The sequence below is a fragment of the Aquarana catesbeiana genome, linkage group LG03 (assembly GCF_042186555.1).
Source record: "Aquarana catesbeiana isolate 2022-GZ linkage group LG03, ASM4218655v1, whole genome shotgun sequence".
Lineage (NCBI taxonomy): Eukaryota > Metazoa > Chordata > Amphibia > Anura > Ranidae > Aquarana > Aquarana catesbeiana.
In genome coordinates, this window is record NC_133326.1 from 539,070,915 (window position 1) to 539,089,179 (window position 18,265).

Consider the following 18,265-nt stretch of genomic DNA (forward strand, 5'->3'; position numbering starts at 1 on the left):
ACAAACGCATTAGCGCCTTGAGGCGATTCAGTTCGCATTTGCAGCGCTTTACAAATCATTCATTCATTCATTCAAGCAGTGTCCCCCCACTTGCATCCCCCTGTATCCCCTGTTTGCATTGCATTCCTCTCTGTCCTCATAACACTGCGTCCCTCTGTCTGTCCCCAGCGTCCCTCTCTGTCCTTGTCGCACTGGGTCCCCCCCTATCCCTGGCTTCCTTCTCTGTCACCAGTGTCCCTCTCTGTACTCGTCGCACTGCATCCCTCTCTGTCCCCAGTGTCCCTCCCTGTCCCTGGTTATCTGAAATATGGGTTTCAAATGTTTTGACGGGGGCGCAGTTTCAGTGCTTGCCATAGGCGCCATTTTCACTAGATACGCTTCTGAATGTATGAAGGATGAAAAAATGTTCTTACCGCCAGGACAGCCGCTATGGGAATGGCCGCATTCATAAAAACTGCCAAAACAAAACCATATAATAGTTAGAGGACATAAACAAACAGCAAAAGTAGCAGTTACATCAGGCAGTCTGAAAAAAAGTTTTCTACCCTATCAAACACATCCAAAAATCAACCTCCACACTCATCCACACTTTTCAGCAGCACGTCAAGGCCTTATTCATGTGTGCATTCAGAAATGGATGAGGTAGTAATATTGGCTATAAATATGTGTGTTTCTTCTGCGTTGTGTTTTAGGCACATTGCAAATTATACTGTGTTTTAGGATTTGTACCAGGAGTCCTCTAACTTTTTTAAAGAAGGTACAATTCACTGTCTGTTCAGATTCAAGGGGGGCCAGACTGTGGCCACTGGCATTAGTAAATGACCCGGTGCCTGTGGTCAGTTGGAGGAGGAATAGTGTCCCATTGTTGGTGTCAGTGAAAGGAATAGTGCCCCATCGTTGGTGTTGATGGGATTAGTAAAGCCCCCCACAGCACTGGTCTCCAGGGATCACCTATCTTTGTCTGTGCTCCACAGGCACCACCAGGCAGGAGGTCAGTGCTGGTTCAGTATGGCATGGTTCACACCTATGCATTTTCATTTTGCAGAAACACACTACAATCCATTTAACTGTTTAATGGTTTCCTATGGATGTAGTTTACATCTGTGCATTTTATGGAAAGGGCCATGGACTTTTTTCTGGTTTTTGGTTCCATAGACTTTAATGGAATATGCAAACTACAACCTACATAGGTGTGAATCAGGCCTAAATTGCTAGGTGCTGGGACACCATTCTGTATACAGGGGAACAGGTGTGCAAATAGAAGGCCCTGCATGCAAGGCCTTTAGCCAAAGGGCTAATTACAGGCAAGCAAAAGGTCACATCTGGCCTGTGTAATGCAGTTTGGGGACCACTGCTCTGTGCGTGCTAATGTGTGATTTTTCTTACATTGACTTGTAAATTGGGCAGTTTATAAGTGCTTTTTGCATTTTTGCAGATTTGCACTACAGTCCATTCAACATGGTTTCCTATGGAACACGTTCTGTGGTGCAAATATGCATAACGCAAAAAGCACTAAAAATGCATAGGTGTGAATAAGGCCAAAAAGCATAGTACTTGCGTTTTGAATGCGGGTCTATTGAAGTCTATTACATGCAAAATGATGCATTTTGCGTGAAAAAAAGTCCCCGATCCTTTCCAAAAACACAGAGGCACAAAAATGCATTGATGTGAATGTGTTTCATATGAACCTATGTTAAAAAAATCCCTGCATTTCTGCAAAATGTAAAAAGCATCAAAAAATGCATTTGTGTGAATGGAACCTAAAAGTGTGAAAAGGGATATTGTGATGTGAAAGTAAAGTTAAGAGAAATGGTAAAAAGAAGACATAATGCTGAAAAATGGAACAAGGACATGAAAGGACATGAATATAAATAAATTCTTTCTCCAGCTTTTCTCTGGGGAAATAAAAGATTTACTTTTTAGGGTGTTAAAAATGTCCAGCAAAATGTTTGAAGATAAAAATACTGAAAAATATTCATGAATCAGTCTAAGTGGCAATCATTCAATTAAGAAGACAAAATATTAAAATAATAGGTCAGATATTTCCCAGAAATATAGAACCGTAACTTTATTTGGCAATGCTCTGCTCTGCAGTCTCACACATACTCTCTATGTCAGGGTTTCTCAACCAGGGTTCCGCAGAACCCTAGGGTTCTGTGAGAGGTCCCCAGGTGTTCCACCATAACCTACCCCTCAGTTGCAGGCAGCTGGCAGGTAGACTGCATCCCTTCTGCTAACAAATGCAGAACAAGGAAAGAAAGAAGAAAGCCGCTGTGATTACGTTGGCTGTGGCATGCTGTTCCCCGTCGACCATTCCTGTCCTCCTGTCCATTCCAGGTGCTTGTATGTGACATCACCTGGGATGGACAGGAAGGGCCAGCAGGGAACAGCGTGCCAGAAGAGGATTGATCACAGCCACTAACCTGCTTAGCTCTGCATATGAAGGAAAACTCTACTACTGTAATATGATGTGTGCGCCATGTAATGTTCCCTGCTGTGTGTCCCATAATGCGCCCTCTTTCCATGTAATGTGCCCTGCTCTAACGTAATGTGCTCTGCTCTTATGTAATGTGCCCTGCTCCCACAAAATGAGCTGTGCTTCCACAAAATGTGCCCTGCTCTCATTTAATGTGCCCTGCTCCCCCAAATTGTGCCCTGCTCTCATATAATGTGTCCTACTCCAATGTAATATACCAAGCTCCAACGTAAATTGCCCGGCTGTGAGCCCCAAAATGTGCTCTGTTCCCATGTAATGTGCCCTGCACCCATGTAATGTGCCCTGCTCCCATGTAATGTGTCCTGCTGCAAGCCTATGTATTTTGCCCGCTGCCCCCTATGTAGTGTGCCCTGCTGACCCACATGTAGTGTGCCCCCATGCACTGTGCCCTCCTGACCCCCTGTACCCCGCCTTGCTGCCCCCCTGTACACTGCTTCTCAAGTTGGACCCAAAATTCTGTGCAGAAAAAAGCAAGCACATGTTTCACATTAAATAGGTATGTTTTAATATTGATTCTAATATTTAATGCTATTTCTAAAAACAAGTGTTGTTATATCAACAGCTCGCTGATCACACCAATATTCTGTGAGCTGTAGATGTGAACATTATTTCAGGTGTTCCCTGAGATCTCAAACTTTTTGCCAAGGGTTCCTCCAATGTAAAAAAAGGTTGAGAAACCCTGTTCTATATCATAGTTTTCTGTGTAAGAAATGAACATAACTTTAGACGGAGCAGATTGTAGAAGTCTTATGTAGAATCACTGTACGTGATATGAAGAGGGGATCACTCACTGGACAGGGACGTGTGCAGGGCGAATGTTCTCAGGCTGGTCAGTTCTTTCATCCGCGTCTCTTCCACGCTGGAACAGAAAGTGTTCTCCCAGGCATACAACTTCAGTAGCTTTATTCCTTTCAGGATCTCATTTGTCTTCTTTAGCCTTTCAGTGGAATAATCCTTCACAGGTGGAACAAGGAGTTGTATGAGAAATTAATACATCAGTGCAGAGTGGAGGACAGATATGTCATATCCAGAGACATCAGATGGATAATGTACGAATAGCACCTTGTCTGTTGGGTAGCAGACCTTAGGAGATACCCAATAACCAAATCAACTTTTCTTTATAGAGGAAGACAAATTGAAAGAAACATTTACCTGGTCTTATCCTGCCAGTGTATTTGTCCATTCTCTGGTGGTTATAAGTATTTTTATTGTGTGTGTGGTGGACTGTGAGTGTATATGTGTAGTCTAGTGAGAGATTTAAGCGTAAGCTTCTCTGCTGCAGAGGATGATGTGATTGTCTCAGTGTTCTCTGTACAGCACTGTGGAATAAGTAAAAAATAAAATAAAAATAGGTCAAAGTTTATAAATGTATATTAATAATGACTGTTAGTGTAAGCTTCTCTGGTGCAGAGACTGAGTTGACTAGATCAATGTTCCCTGTACAGTGCTTTGAAATGTTAGAGCTATATGAATTTTAAATAATATTAATTATAAAAATAATACTGTGTGACTGTGGTGGGACATTAGAGTGTAAACTCCTCTGGTGCAGAGACTGATGTGACTGGTTCAGTATTTTTCCTATAGCACTGCAGAATATGTCAGCGCTATATAAATGTTAATAATAATAGTGTGTGACTGTGGTGGAAAATTGGAGTGTAAGCTCCTTTAGTACACAGACTAATGTGACTGATTCAGTATTCTCTGTACATCACTGCAGTATATGACAGTGCTACAATATATAAATGTATAATACTAATGTATCACTGATCATCCTCAAGTTGATTTCCCAGACTTACCAGAGTATTCTTCTGGATGTCAGCTAGCTTGGTAGCAATGAAGTACTGTACTGGAGCGAGCAGAACAATGACAGCAGCCCCAACCAGAGCGCTGACACCCAGCAGCTTGTACAGTAGGATGACCCCCATTACGATCTGGAAGAAGATGGTAGATTCATACAGTATGTGTACAGAGGACAATATTGTGCTATTTTTTACTCTATTGTGGCAGAAGATGTGAAGAGACAGGGCTGGGATCAGATTGGTATTATGGCAGTGCCCTTACTTGTCGGCTGTACCTGCACAGGCATCGCCCAGAGATTGGGGCATAGGAAAAGGAACCACATCAGCTGGTTGGTCTCGATGGCCACCAGGTTGTTAATCTGTCCCAGGGTCATCTCACCCATCGACATGTTGGAGGTGGACAACTTCAGGATCTTGTTGTAGATCATGGCCTGGAACACATTAGACAACATAAAGGAACTGTATGATGTGAATTGTTCAGCTACAATCTGTAAGATTGTCTTTTATTCACTACATTTCTTCAAATATAATTTTTATTGAATTTTTTAAAGAGAAAAAACAAAACAAGGGAAGTACAGGGAAAGTACAAGACATCAGTGGCCATGATAGGCAAACATACATATTGGTCTGCAAGAGAAGGCTCATATTCTATTTACAATATGGATGGCATAAGATACGATAGAGAAAACATGTTTAAACATCTTATATTTCACCCAATTCGATTATAGCCATTCCTTATCTCATATACATGTTTTTATGATATTGCCCCAGTCAACGGGTTGCGCACATGGTCGTATTATCTATGTCCTGACCACACTAGTAAGACCGGAGAGAAAGGAAGGAAGTAAATCAACTGGAAATAGAACCTTCAGTTGAGAGAGTAAAAGATAGAGAAAGCAAGAAAGGAAGAAGGGAAAGAGGAGAAGGGAAAGAAGGGGTGGGGGGAAGGGGTGTTGTTCGACACGAGCGTGATGGATGAAGCAATGTTGTTACCCTCCAGTCCATCAGTTTCGGTGTGACCTTTAAGAGTTTAGAAGAGCTTGCCCTTCATCAGACAATATGAACATATTCCATTGCATCCAGGTTTTAGAATGCTTTTCTTGTTTGTGTTGTGCTGTGAGCACCAGATCCTCTAGTTTTTTAATGTCCTCTACTTTACACAGCCACAATCCGATGGGGTAAATTTTGTTTCCATGTAGCTGGAATACAGGATTTTGCGGTATTGAGTAAGTGTCGCATTATGGATTTCTTATACGACTGTGCCGGGATTGTGGTGGCGTGCAGCATGAAGAACGCTGGGTCTTTCTGAATTGCGTGTTTTTTTCCAATTTCATTGTACCATACTGTGCATCATGTGTTTATTCTGTTATTTCCAATCATATCAGGCACATAGCCTGGGTGCCACATGAGGGGGGGCTCCATGCCACTCATCATTAGGTAAGGTTAGAGCCACCATTGGGCCACCAGACCCTGTCACACTAGCAGGGGGGCCTGGCAGGGGCTGTCTCTAAAGAATCCCATGACAGAGGATGACTGCCTGTTGGGGCATCACTGTCATAAACTGTACAGAGCCATATGATTTATATTGGCCTTGGGGATTATTTAAACATAAACAGGACTGTTCACTACTCTGTAGGTCCAAAAAAGTTTGCTGACCCAGGTAAACTGATACGATAGGGGAGAGCAACACTGATGTTCACAACAATGCAGCGTAAGCATTACTAAGGCAACCGTTCATGACCTGGAGCTGATGGAGAGCCAGAGACATCCATCACCTGCCAAGACAGCAAAGTGTCAGCTCTTTGGAAAAAAAGTGCCCTCATCATAAATGTTTCTTGATTGCTGGATAACCAATCAATGTCAGTTCATCGTCAAACTCACTCACAGCCAGGAAAGCCCTCAGATATGTTGATTTTCATAGCCAAGTCCAGGATTTCCATAGAAGTTTATCTGAATACTTTGACCAGTGAGATCAATCAAATGTATTATTTCACGGACATCGACGTCACCAGACTCCTCCCCCTTCCCTTCGTTAGCAGACAGAGGCACTTGGGGAAGGGGGGAGGAGTCTGGTGACGTTGATGTCCGTGACGTCACCGGATCTCCGACAAAACTCCCTGAAGACTCGGAAGCCGGCGGAGAGGTGAGTACCGATCAAAAGAATTTTGATCTATCAAAAAAATTAATGATTAACTGAGGAATTAATCGTTAATTTCCACAGCTCTAGTTGATAATATGGCAAAGTTATCTAAAATATGGGTACCAGATGTTTGGACAGGGAAATTTTTCAGTGCTTCTCATAGGCGCTATTTTCTGTACCTAAGCCCCTACATTCATGTGTCAGATGTTTTTCTTTGATAGTGTGGGGGTAATAGATTTATCCTTTTTGCCTGAGTATAGATCTATGTTTCTCCTAAGCATGTTTAAAGTGATTGTAAAGGCAGAAGGTTTTTTATCTTAATGCTTTCTATGCATTTAGATAAAAAGCCTTCTGTGTGCAGCAGTCCCCCTAATATTTACATGAGCCCCATCTAAATCCAGCGATATTAAAGGAGTGTCTCGGCTGCCCAGGACTCCCCTCCTCATTAGCTGAGACAGCAGTGTGGCGCCATTGGCTCCTGCTGCTGTCAATCAAAATCAGTCAGCCAATAAGGAGAGAAAGGGGATGAATGAACACAGGGAGCTGTGGCTCGGCTCTGTTGCCCCTATAGCAAGCTGCTCCTCAGCAGGAGGAAGGGGCCAGGAGCTCCAAAGAGGGACACAAGAAGAGGAGGATCGGGGCTGCCCTGTGCAAAACCACTACACAGAGCAGGTAAGTATCAAATGTTTGTTATTTTTAACTAAAAAAACGAGACTTTAGTATCACTTTAAATGTGCTTACTGCTGACAATCTCTGCTGGAAGTATTTTCCAAGTACAGTATTAATGACTCTTTCCATAAAATAAGTCTTTCTAAGGTTAGTTTTGAACATATTGTTAGTTTGAGGTCATGTCCCTGTGTTCTTGATCTTAAAACCAAAAATGTATTATATTGCAGCTTACCAATCATTAGGTGTAGTGGCTGCATCAATTTTCACACAGGAAACAGCAGCATTGTCAGTGTGTGTGTGTGCGTGTGTGTGTGTGTGGGGTGGGGGGGGGGTTAAAAATGTATGAGCAGATTTGAATACACTAGCAAATTGAAGCCAACCTCCAGCTCACACTTTATAAAAAGATTGTCATTTTAATCACAACTGCCAGTGGTAAATGGATTGTTTCATCCAAGTAAACTGATACATTCTACTGTGAGCTTGTGTTTTTGAAAAACAGACTTGCTGGCTGAATCAGCAGGTGAAAATAAACGTAAGAAAGCCTTAAAAAGGAAACGCAGGGCCCTTTCACATGTGCGGACCGTTCAGATCCGCCTGTCAGTTTTTTCAGGCGGACCTGAACGGTCGCTCTATACATCTCTATGGAGCGATGGATGTCAGCGGTGACATGTCTGCTGACACCCGATCCGATCCGCTCTGCTAAATCCAGACGGATGAATGTCCTATATTCCATCCATCTGGCGGATCGGATGAAAATGGACAGGCGGTCCTTTTCATCCGATCGCCCATAGAGGAGTGTGGAGATCTGACAGGTCCATCCTTGCAAAGTGTGCAGAGACGGACTTGTCATCCGCCGGCTCAGCGGGATAAACGGAGCGATCCCTGCTGAGCAAGCGGATGGCTGAATAGGGATCCGCACATGTGAAAGGGGCCTAATACAGCCATCACATGTAAGAATCGGTAAGCTGCAATATAATAAATGTTTACTTTTGGGTTTAATATTGTTTTGCCTTCCACATACTGATAATACTGCCCTCCTGAACCTCCTGATACCTTTAAAGTGTCAATAAATCCACATCAAATCTCTCAATAAATGGTGTATTAGATGCTGTTCATAGTCACTATGAGATTCGTTTTCTGTATTCTGCAAAAAAAAAAAACTGGTTGATCCTGCTGCTCTCTATCTCCACCTTTTCATGTCTCCAATTTAGCTAGGGATTTTGCAGCTGTGGTGGCAACTCTGCACATGCTCAGTTTTCAGTGAGTTTCTATGCTGAATATTTCCTCCCTATAACATCTGAGCAGCCCAAGTGACTATAGAGTCACTTATGTTGGCGTATATACAGTGGTAAATGACAGTCCACTCCCTCCCTCCTTCTCCATGCACACTAACCAGCTAAACACAAGGGGGGTGGAATATTACATGTAGATTAATGAAGGAATCACCTCCCTCTTATTCTAAGACCATAGGTGTGCGCAGCCTATTGCATTAGGGTGTGCACCCCAAAGCTCCAACACATATATGTGTTTGACATATTTACCAGCCTCTTCCCCGCTCTCCATCCTGAAACAAAGGGAGGAAGGGGGAGCAAGGGAGCACACAGGAGGACCCGGGCAACAGAAGGAAGAGAAACCGGGAAAGGAGGGATGGCAGGGGGGTGGCATATATTGGTACAAATCCACCCTGTATTTTCCTCCTGTGGCAGCTGAATGTTGATGAGAGGGAGAGGAGGAGAAGCCTACTTTCAGCTGCTACAGGAGGAAAATACAGATCGGTTCCACTAAACTCCACCCCTGCCGCCTCTCCTGTCCAGGTTCTGAGGGTCAGCAAGGAAGGATTGCGGCTTACCTGTCACCTGCCAGTACGTGGCGGGTTGCCAATCACAGGACTAGGGTGTGCCCAGGCACACCTGGCAAACCCCTTGCGCATGCCTATGTCTAAGACACAGGCTAGAGGGGCGTGACTTGGCCTGTGACTAGTATAAATCTGCCTACACCATGTTATTGCCAAAAAATAATAAATATTTGATTTCAAATATATATTTGTATGATCCAAAGGCTGTTTTTTTTTTTATCTTGAACACGTGACCAACAGCAGAGGACTAGAAGCTCCTCCTGCTTATGTTTCCCTGCAGACAGGTTGGGAAAGATCTGGGTCATGTGACAGCTGTATATCGATTAGGAAAAGGGTACTTAAATGTTTTGTTTTTTTTAATCAAAAAAACTAAAATGCCTTCATCCATATACAGAAATAGAAGAGAAAATATAAATGAAACAGTGTGTGTTTAGTAATACTTCAAATAATTTAAAGGTTTCAGTCAATCAGTTTAATCTGCTAATATTTTGCCATACCTGGTTCCCCTTCCTCACCATAAACATGCAACATGCAAAAAAAAAAAAAAAAAAAAAAAAGAAAGGAAAAAAAAAAGGTCATAACTAGATCACTATCTTTCCCTATGCAATGCAGGCACATGACTGCTGTTGGGAGGGGCCAACAGGGTAGCTTCCTGAAAACATCACAGCTACCAGACTGAGTACTCCTCCAAAGAACACCAAGGCCTGATGCAAGCAAGCAGTGAAATTGCTCTTTGGGAGGCATTGCACAAATAGGTAATGCCCACATGTGATGCTAACCGTTCATGATTAAAAAAACTGAAACCCAATGAATGAAAGAGCAAGATCCCTGCCACCCAACCTGCGACTCGAGGGTTGCATGCGGCCCTTAGGTATATGATCTGTGGCCCTCAGTGGTCTTTAGTGGGAACATTAATTAGGGTAAAAGCATTGATCTCTACTAGCCTCATGTAACATGTTCCCAGTTTCCTATTGTCTTCTGCAGCATATCTCCAGCCAAAAATGTTGCACATCCAAAGTCTCTGGCCATCATTTCCTATATTAGGTCTGCAGTTTCTGACAGTCCTCTCAAGCATTACATACACTGAACATTATGTGCAGCCCTTTGATGATGTCAGGGGCCACATTTGAGGCCCCCTTTAGCCCATAAGTTGAAAACCACTGTGCTAGATGATGCTGGATGTCCTCCAGTCAGGAAATGAGTTGAGCTCTATCTGACTTGCTGTAGCTTCTAATGCACATTACGAGAAGCTTAGACTCTGCAGTGATATCAGAGGAAGCAATTTCAGTACAGAAGAGGAGCCTGTACGACATTGAAGGGAAGGCTAGAGTTCTGCTTTAAGTTCCTGCAGTCTCTCCTAATGTGTTTTATCCTCTTATGTGTAAAAAAATAGTTGTCAAGCCAATAAAAAAAAGGGGAAAGACAGCTGTGTGATGGCTTATCAAAGAGGGAACAATTGAAGTCAGAATTAGGCCTAAACTGGAAGATGATAGATATGTGTGTTCCCAGTACTCCTTACGTATTGGCTACATTAAGGCAGCAGATGGGAGTTCAGCTTTGGCTAATGTATCTATTAGGAGATAAATGCTACAAGGCTGCTCAGTTCTGTTCATCAGACTCTGCTACATGTTTTCATTTTTGTGTTTTTTCTAGATTTCACAATGTGCTTGGCAAGGACGATGGCAGGTTTCTCACAGTGGACCTGACCTCAAAAGATTAATATTTGCTTACTTAGAGGAAACATTTAGAATTGTGAATTATTCCTTAACAGTAATCTGAAAAAATGACCTTTTGTTTTAAATTCTTTTCAAAAGGCACTGCATTTCCCCTGCCTAGGAACTCCTATTCTGTAGCCTCATAGCTGTACATGTGCAGTATGGGATCATCTAAGACACAGCTGCCTCTGACTGCTAGTCTCACCAGATTTGGAATGAGATTTGCTGACAGGTTCACTGTTCTCCTGGCTGGAAAGGAAGCTGTACCTGGGGTAGGGTTGCAACCTGTCCAGGATTCACCCGGACAGTTTGGGTTTGGAATCATGCATCCAGGTTTCAGACTGCCTGAAACATGGACACATTATTCAAACAGGACTATGGCTTCCAAGCAGGGTTGCTGGCTGCAGTTGTATAAGCTGAGAGTGTCCGTTACACTCTCTTTCATGCTGCCCAAAGCCAGCAATAACAATCCCCCCCCAAAACACATGCACAGACGGGAGAGGAGAGAGGACTTAAGCTGTACCTCTTCCTCCCGCCCCTCCGCCTCTGTGTCTGCCCACACTCCAATCCCCAGGGATGTGCCTCAGAAAAGGAAAGTGGGGGCCGGAAATTTGAAGTCCAGCAGCCACAGATACAGCTGGATGAGAGGTGCTGACTGCCAAGGGGTGAGTGAGCTCACCATCCATCCCTGTCTGTGACTGTCTCCCCCCTTCTCTCTCCTGCCTCTGAATGAATACACTAAGTTAAATCAGGGTTCTCAGAGCACCCCTTACATCAGAGCTCCCCTTTACACCAGAAGCCACAGTGTTCCCCCTTACATCAGAGTCCTCTCTGTACATCAGAGTTCTCATTGTTCCCCCTTAAATCAGGGTTCCCAGAGCATCCCTTATGTTAGAAGCCCCAGAGTTTTCCCTTACATCAGAGTCTGCAGAGTCCTCCCTTACAGTGAAATGGAACTCTGAGTTCAGATGTAAAAGGGGAACTCTGTGGACTCTGATGTAAAGGGGGACTCTTCTTATTAACTTCATATGATTAGAAATGTTATTTAATAGAAAAAATCTATGTATAGTTTATACTATAAAAAAAGAATTGCTGTGCGCCGCTAAAGTGTTTGGCTTTGACTTGATGAAAAGGTGGCAACCCTAACCTGGGGACCTGCAGGGCAATGATCTCCCTGTTTTTCTGTTTCATCCATTCTATGGATCTGTGCTTCCTCTACCTCTATATGTACCCCACCAGTCATCAAATCACCAGTCACCTGGGAGCCGCTCTCACATTAAGGAGCAAAACCTTGCTTCTCTACCAAAAAGGCTGCTTCTATGCAGATACACAGTGCAGAGCAAGGCATAATAAACATACAACGAGGAACAGATCAACTGCAGAGAAACCACAGGCAATACCGGTGACTAGACCCCTGCCTGCCTTTTTTGGACACAGCACAGTTTCCACTGTATGGGTTCTCTTTATCCTGCCTACACTTTCTAGATGCTAGGACACATTCCACAGTACTGTTGCGGATCCCCAAACCATAAAGGCTTAGATTATACCAGATACATGAGAATACAAAGTCCAACTCAGGGAAAACTTTTTTTTTAGTTTGGACAGATTGGAGAACTTATAGGTCCCTTGTAAAATTTTGAATGCAGTCTGTGGGAGATTTACCCACACTTCCTGTTGGGACAGTGAGACGCAGACTGCAATAAAAAAAAAGTTTTGGTTACAGTTGGGCTTTAGTAATTGTAGCATTGCTAAGTGCTACCATGTGTTTTCAGATGAATTGTGTTAAGAATGAGCATGGTTGGATGAAAATTCTGCGGAAAGGACTTCCACCTAACAAATCTCAACACAGTACAACTATGATTGAACTCTACTGGAAACACTGGACTCTTCAGGGGAGTGTTGTATTTCCTTCTCTATGTGCAAGGGCTTTTTGTCAGGGACAGTAGACGTTGTGCTCACCAGTAATGCTCCACGCAGGTTGATCCCCGTCTCTATGGCGACATAGTAGGAAGCCTGCAGGAATGTCCTTTGGAGGATTAGGGCCAGAAATAAAAGAACAGCCAATACATAGTACTGCTCCAAAAATTCCTTGGAAGACATGAAGTAGACACTGACGAAGGCATTTTTTGGTATATCCTGGAAAAGGCATGAAAAAGAAATCATTAGCAGGATAACAATGACTAGATGAGGCCACATATAAAGTAGAGAAAGCAGATCTGTGAGATGGCGAGAAAGTGAAGATAGCTGGTCCAAGCAGGGGGTGTTAATGGTTTACTGCTGATGGGCAATCTGGAGTGCAATTTGAAAATGTCAGGAAGAAGCAAGAGAGTGAATATCCAAGGTACAGATAGGTACGGACAGCTTTTTTCATAAAACTTATTTACATTTTTTTTGGAGGCAGCAGAATTGTTTTAAAGATTTGGGACAAAAGGGAGGAATGGACAACAGGAGAACTTAAATCTGAACTTCAGGCTTGTACAGTTGTACAAGCTCCTCTCCTGTACTGAAATTGCTTACCATGATTTCACTGCACACTGTGAGCTTCTCACAATGTGCATTTGAAGCTGCAGCAAGTCAGACAGAGCCCACCACATACAGGCATTACCTAGGGTGGTCTGCATGCAAATACAGCCTGCCTAGGAATGCCCACTCCTTGAAACTGACATCCACTCACCAAGGCATTTTGGGGCTGTGGGCTCTAGAGAGGAGTACTGAGGCAGGGTGCTCTGATGTTTTCAGAAAGCTATGCACAGCACCCTGCCAGGCCCTCCTACCAGCAACAATCTGCCTGCAATGTATAGAGAAGCACAGAGACCTATTGATGACATCACTGGGTCTAAAATAAGGTGGTGTAATGAAAACTGAATTATTATTTTTTAAATTTCTTTAGCATGTTAATAGGGAAGAGGAAGAAACCAGGAACGGCAAAATGTAAGAAACAAATGACAATTGGAACAGACTACTTAATCAATTATATGTTCAAGATATTTATGCCCTGTTGTCCGAATCACCTTTTGTTGCCTGACAGCTTTAGGCCCTGATGAAGGCCCCTCAGACCACTGAAGCATGTTGGTGTTATCACAGATACTATGATCAATAAATTACATCTGGACCTCAATACATGCAATCTCCTTTCTGCAATCCTCATAAGCAGCAAAAATCTGAAAGGGGTTGCAACACTTTTCCTGCGCAATCCAGAGTTTAAAAAAAAGTTTTTGCTAGAGATTCATGCAAAGAAAAAGGTTGAGAACACAAGTGACCAAAAGAAAAAAAACTTGAGTTTTCATATAGCGTTCACCCTGTGCTTGTACTATACACACTAATTGCAGCTTGGAGATGGCTGGGGACTTCACACACACCCCAAACATAACTTGAACACATTTTCCCTGAACGTCCCTTACACCACATCCCACATTGTATGGAAGTCATGTACATACACACCTGCTCTTGTTTGGTCTGATTGTAGTTTCCCAGATTTTGAACAATCCCAGAAATGCAGAGGGGTCCAGCGAAGCCCAGCAGATCAGCCAAGTAGCGGAAGGTGCTGCTCAATAGTATGGGGCGGCCAAACGCCTTGTATATGGCCACCCAGATGGAGGGGGTCTTGTGAGGTTGGTCAATGGCCTTTTTCTAAGGAGAAAAAATAAAGTAAACCATTTATTGGTTTGGTAAATTTTTATTATTTGAGCACTCACAAATCTCTTTACTGCACTAATAGAGGAATGCAGAGGTGCAATGTTTGCTATAACAGTGCTGGCCCGGGCTGTATTACAAAGTCACATAGTTAATAGGATTGAATAAAGGCCAATGTACATTGAGTTCATCCTACCACAAATACTGCAGCATTGGTCCAGGAATGGTGACTGTGCTATTCTTTCTTAGCCAAAGTAAGCAAAGAGCGGCAAATATAGATCTTTCAAAAATTGTCTTGTACAGGGCAGTTTGCCCATTCAGAAATAACCCATTTATTTGGGGGGGGGGGGGGGGAGTTTACAAAGGCCCTCTCACTGTACCCTAAATGGGCAAGGTGATGGAGTCTCTTTAAAGTCTAAAGTAGAACTCTACAGCAAAATAAAAAAAATGACATACTTGATGCATTCGGTTACTAGCATTAACACAGCAATTTTTGTTTTTCAAAATCCCCGTAACATTTTACCACCTGTTAATTTTGCCAGTAGATCTGTTATTTTCTTTTTTACTTACAAAAGATTTTATTGAAAACACAGAAATACAGTACAAGCCTGAAAGCTCCAATCATAGTACATTAGATCAGGATGCACGTAGACAGAAAGAGATCAAGTACCATAAACAGGAATGCACAACGAATGATTGCACCAAAAAAGGGTAAGGATAAAGTGACAATGCTTTTAAAAGGGTGAGGATAATTGGCTAAGCTTAAGGCCCCAAAATCAAAATACTTGCTTAGAGGCAATATGGATTGAAAGCATAATAAGGGGCTCTACCACTATAGCTTTAAAAAACAGAAACTTTGAGGGTGTGACGACGAAAGAAAGAAAGAAAGAAAGAAAGAAAGAAAGAAAGAAAGAAAGAAAGAAAGAAAGAAAGAAAGAAAGAAAGAAAGATAGGATATAGAGAAAGGTTAAACAAAATGGGGGGGGTTAAAAGAATGATAGGGAAAATGGGGATGGGCCAGAAACGGGGATTATGTATCAGGGTGGGAAAGTAAAGTGAAAAGGGGGAGAAGGAAAAAATGTAAGGAAAGAAAGAAAGAGAGAGAGAAAGAGAGAGAGAAAGAAGGACAGAAATAAAGAAAGTTCCCAGAGGCTGCCAAGGTTAGCTAGAGAGGGTCTGTTGCTGGAAAAGAATATAGGATTTTCGTAAGGCCTCAAAATACTTGCTAAGAGGTAATACGGATTGAAAGCATAATAAGGGGCTCTACCACTATAGGTTTAAAAAACAGAAAGTGGGCCAGATAAAGGGGATTATGTATGAGAAAGAAAGAAACAATGAAAGAGAGAAAAAGTTCCCAGAGCCTGTCAAGATTAGCTAGAGAGGGTCTGTTGCTGGAAAAGAATATAGGATTTTGGTAAGGGTGTGCTAGAGAGCCTCAAAGTTGAAGGAGGTATAATGTCCATTGTGAACTAGGATAAATATTGGGTCATGGCTGCCAGATCAAGAGGAATTTGTTGGGAGTGTAATTTAATATAGCAGTTAATTTCTCGTTAATGAACATGCCCTGTATGTGACTCTTGGCTTCTGGAAAACTTAAGAGATGGGGATTTCCATGCCTGGGCGATGGTTTGCATGACAGCTATAAACATATGGGATGTGACCATTCATCTGTGACTACGAATATTATCAATAGGTTTATGAAGCAGAGCTTCCCAAGGGTCATTTCAAAGGTTGATCAACAGGATTGAGATAATCATGGTATAGAGTGGCGGCCCGTCCATAGAGGGCATACGGTCGCCGCCTCCACTATCCATGCGTCCGGGGCATGGTTGCTGCTTCAGTGTCATGCCACGCCGCCGGGGGGGGTGTTGTTTGTTTGCCCCCCCAAAAAGAAAAAACCCAATAGCCACCACTGCTCTTAACCTTAGGGCAGGACCTCAAATATTCACCACATCTCCTGTAGCTTGGCACCCTTTGAAGCAAGGAGGAGTTTCAAGTTTCGGGAGATCTGTAATTTTTTTAATTTCCTTTAAGAGACCAAGATCTCCAGGAAATGTGACAATTACAGGGGTTGAAACAATCCATATAACACAGCCAGCTTTTGTACATATGGTTTGTTCAGAAAAAAAACTGCATAAAGGCTAGGTTTACCGTTTCCAGAAAGCAGTATATGCAATCGAGGGGGCCCCAGTAGATATTAAAAAAACTATGCAGCTTTGACAAATGTACAGTAAGTTTATCATCATATCTGTAGGCCATTTTATCCTCCCTGGAAGCCTAGCTGAAAAACTCAGTTAGCAAACCCCACACCCGGCCTTGTTGCTAGGACATGAAAATCGTTGGGCACTAACTCCCAGCATTACATTAGCGGAAACCAATAAATTACTAACTGGGAGTTTTTTGACTAGGCGTCCAGCGGGGACAAAATGGCATACAGGTATGGCAATAACATTCATAAAGCATTTACAAATCTGCAGTTTTTTTAATACCAATTAAGAGCCCCTTGACTGCACAGTTTTATGGGCAACTGTGAACTTCAAAAAGGGTTAGCCAGAGTCTGCCTCTTATTTTAATAAAACTGCATGTCCATCTAAGACTACCCTCTCCAAAGGGTGGCAATTTTGCTGTTTGATTGCAATGCAGAACGAAAATCACAGGAAGTGGAAAATAAAATCTATGTGCAGAAACGCTACTAAAAGACTACATCATACATTTTAATTTTCCCCAGTATCCTATTAAATTTGGGGACTAAGATGACTGTTAAAATTCGGATCTTTGTTAATCTGAAGGGTCAGTTTAAGGATGAGGGCCCTGGATCGATCAGAGCAAAGTCTTTCTTATATAAAGTGACGTCCTACAAATTCCCAGCTGTCGGCAGTGTTGTCAAATTTTGTGTTGAGTTCTGTGTTCGCGATGTTCTCGTATATGTCACGTCACTGGAATGGCGGTCTGACAGATCTGAGCTATGGAGCAATCTGATTGGCTCACACCCAGAAACTTGTTTAAAGCACAACCAGACAAGTGGCTCACCTCACAATGGAAAAACAAAGCACATGCCAAATCTCTGCACCGGAGAAATGAATGTTCAGGGGCCCGCATTTCCGATAATGAGCTTAACCCCTTCATGTGAAATTTCTGCTCCATCTTTCTCTACTATGTTGGCCAGCCAAGGGGAATACCCCTGGGATTATTGGGTCTCTATACCCGAGGGAAAATGATTGAGCAAACAAATTTTTATTACATTGATCAATTTGCTCTAGGTCTGTAAGCAGGTGGATGTAAAGTGTTTTATGGTTTGTTAAACCTCTGAAACATTTTAAAGATAATACATGTGGGTTAAACTTGTGTAGTATTATTTAAGTGTATTTTACTGTGTTATCGCATTGCCCTGAGAAGTAAGGAATAACTCTGGTGACCAGGTTTTCCCAGAATTTTTGGGGAAGTACTGCCTTCTGCTGGAGCAAACAGCAAAAAAGGGATGGGACCACTTCTCAGGGGCGCCAATGTTAATAAGTTAGCATGAGGCTCTGTTACCCGTTGCCCCATCCAAGGAACAAGCATGCAGGGGCAACAGGAGCATGACTGAGAGGCGCTAGAAGAACTTGTATAAGAATGTTCTTTGGAAACATTTGTGCTGAACTGTTTATTTGTTATACTTGAATAACTTCAGTATAGAACTTTATTATATATATCTTTGCCTGGTTTGAAGTCACTTCAGGACAAACTTAAAGAGGTGCATGCATGCTGTATCTCAGAACAGGGTTTACTTGGGGACAAACTGAGCTAGAGAAGATGCAGTACATATGTCTAATGTGCAGTAAAGCCATTCAGAGGAGGCTATAACTGCTGTTGCCAATGACTACAGTACTAGTGTCAGGTGCATAAGCAGCCAGCCAGTTGGGAAGTGATGTGACTTGGCATAGGTGACAGAAGGCCTAGGTTGTGAAGGGCCTAGTG

The 18,265-nt window shown here is 42.7% G+C and overlaps 1 protein-coding gene across 7 annotated transcripts in view; it reads right to left on the reverse strand.

Annotated features, from left to right (window-relative positions):
* Nucleotides 1-18,265, reverse strand: part of ABCC9 (ATP binding cassette subfamily C member 9) — a 220,390-nt gene that overhangs the window by 116,098 nt on the left and 86,027 nt on the right. For all 7 annotated transcript variants that reach the window (XM_073621428.1, XM_073621425.1, XM_073621426.1 and 4 more), the window contains exons 7-12: nucleotides 14,117-14,305; nucleotides 12,635-12,811; nucleotides 4,572-4,727; nucleotides 4,294-4,428; nucleotides 3,289-3,451; nucleotides 414-454 (exon numbers count right to left, since the gene is read on the reverse strand). In XM_073621428.1, the coding sequence (XP_073477529.1) occupies nucleotides 414-454; nucleotides 3,289-3,451; nucleotides 4,294-4,428; nucleotides 4,572-4,727; nucleotides 12,635-12,811; nucleotides 14,117-14,305 (861 nt within the window). The remainder of the gene's footprint in view (nucleotides 1-413; nucleotides 455-3,288; nucleotides 3,452-4,293; nucleotides 4,429-4,571; nucleotides 4,728-12,634; nucleotides 12,812-14,116; nucleotides 14,306-18,265) is intronic.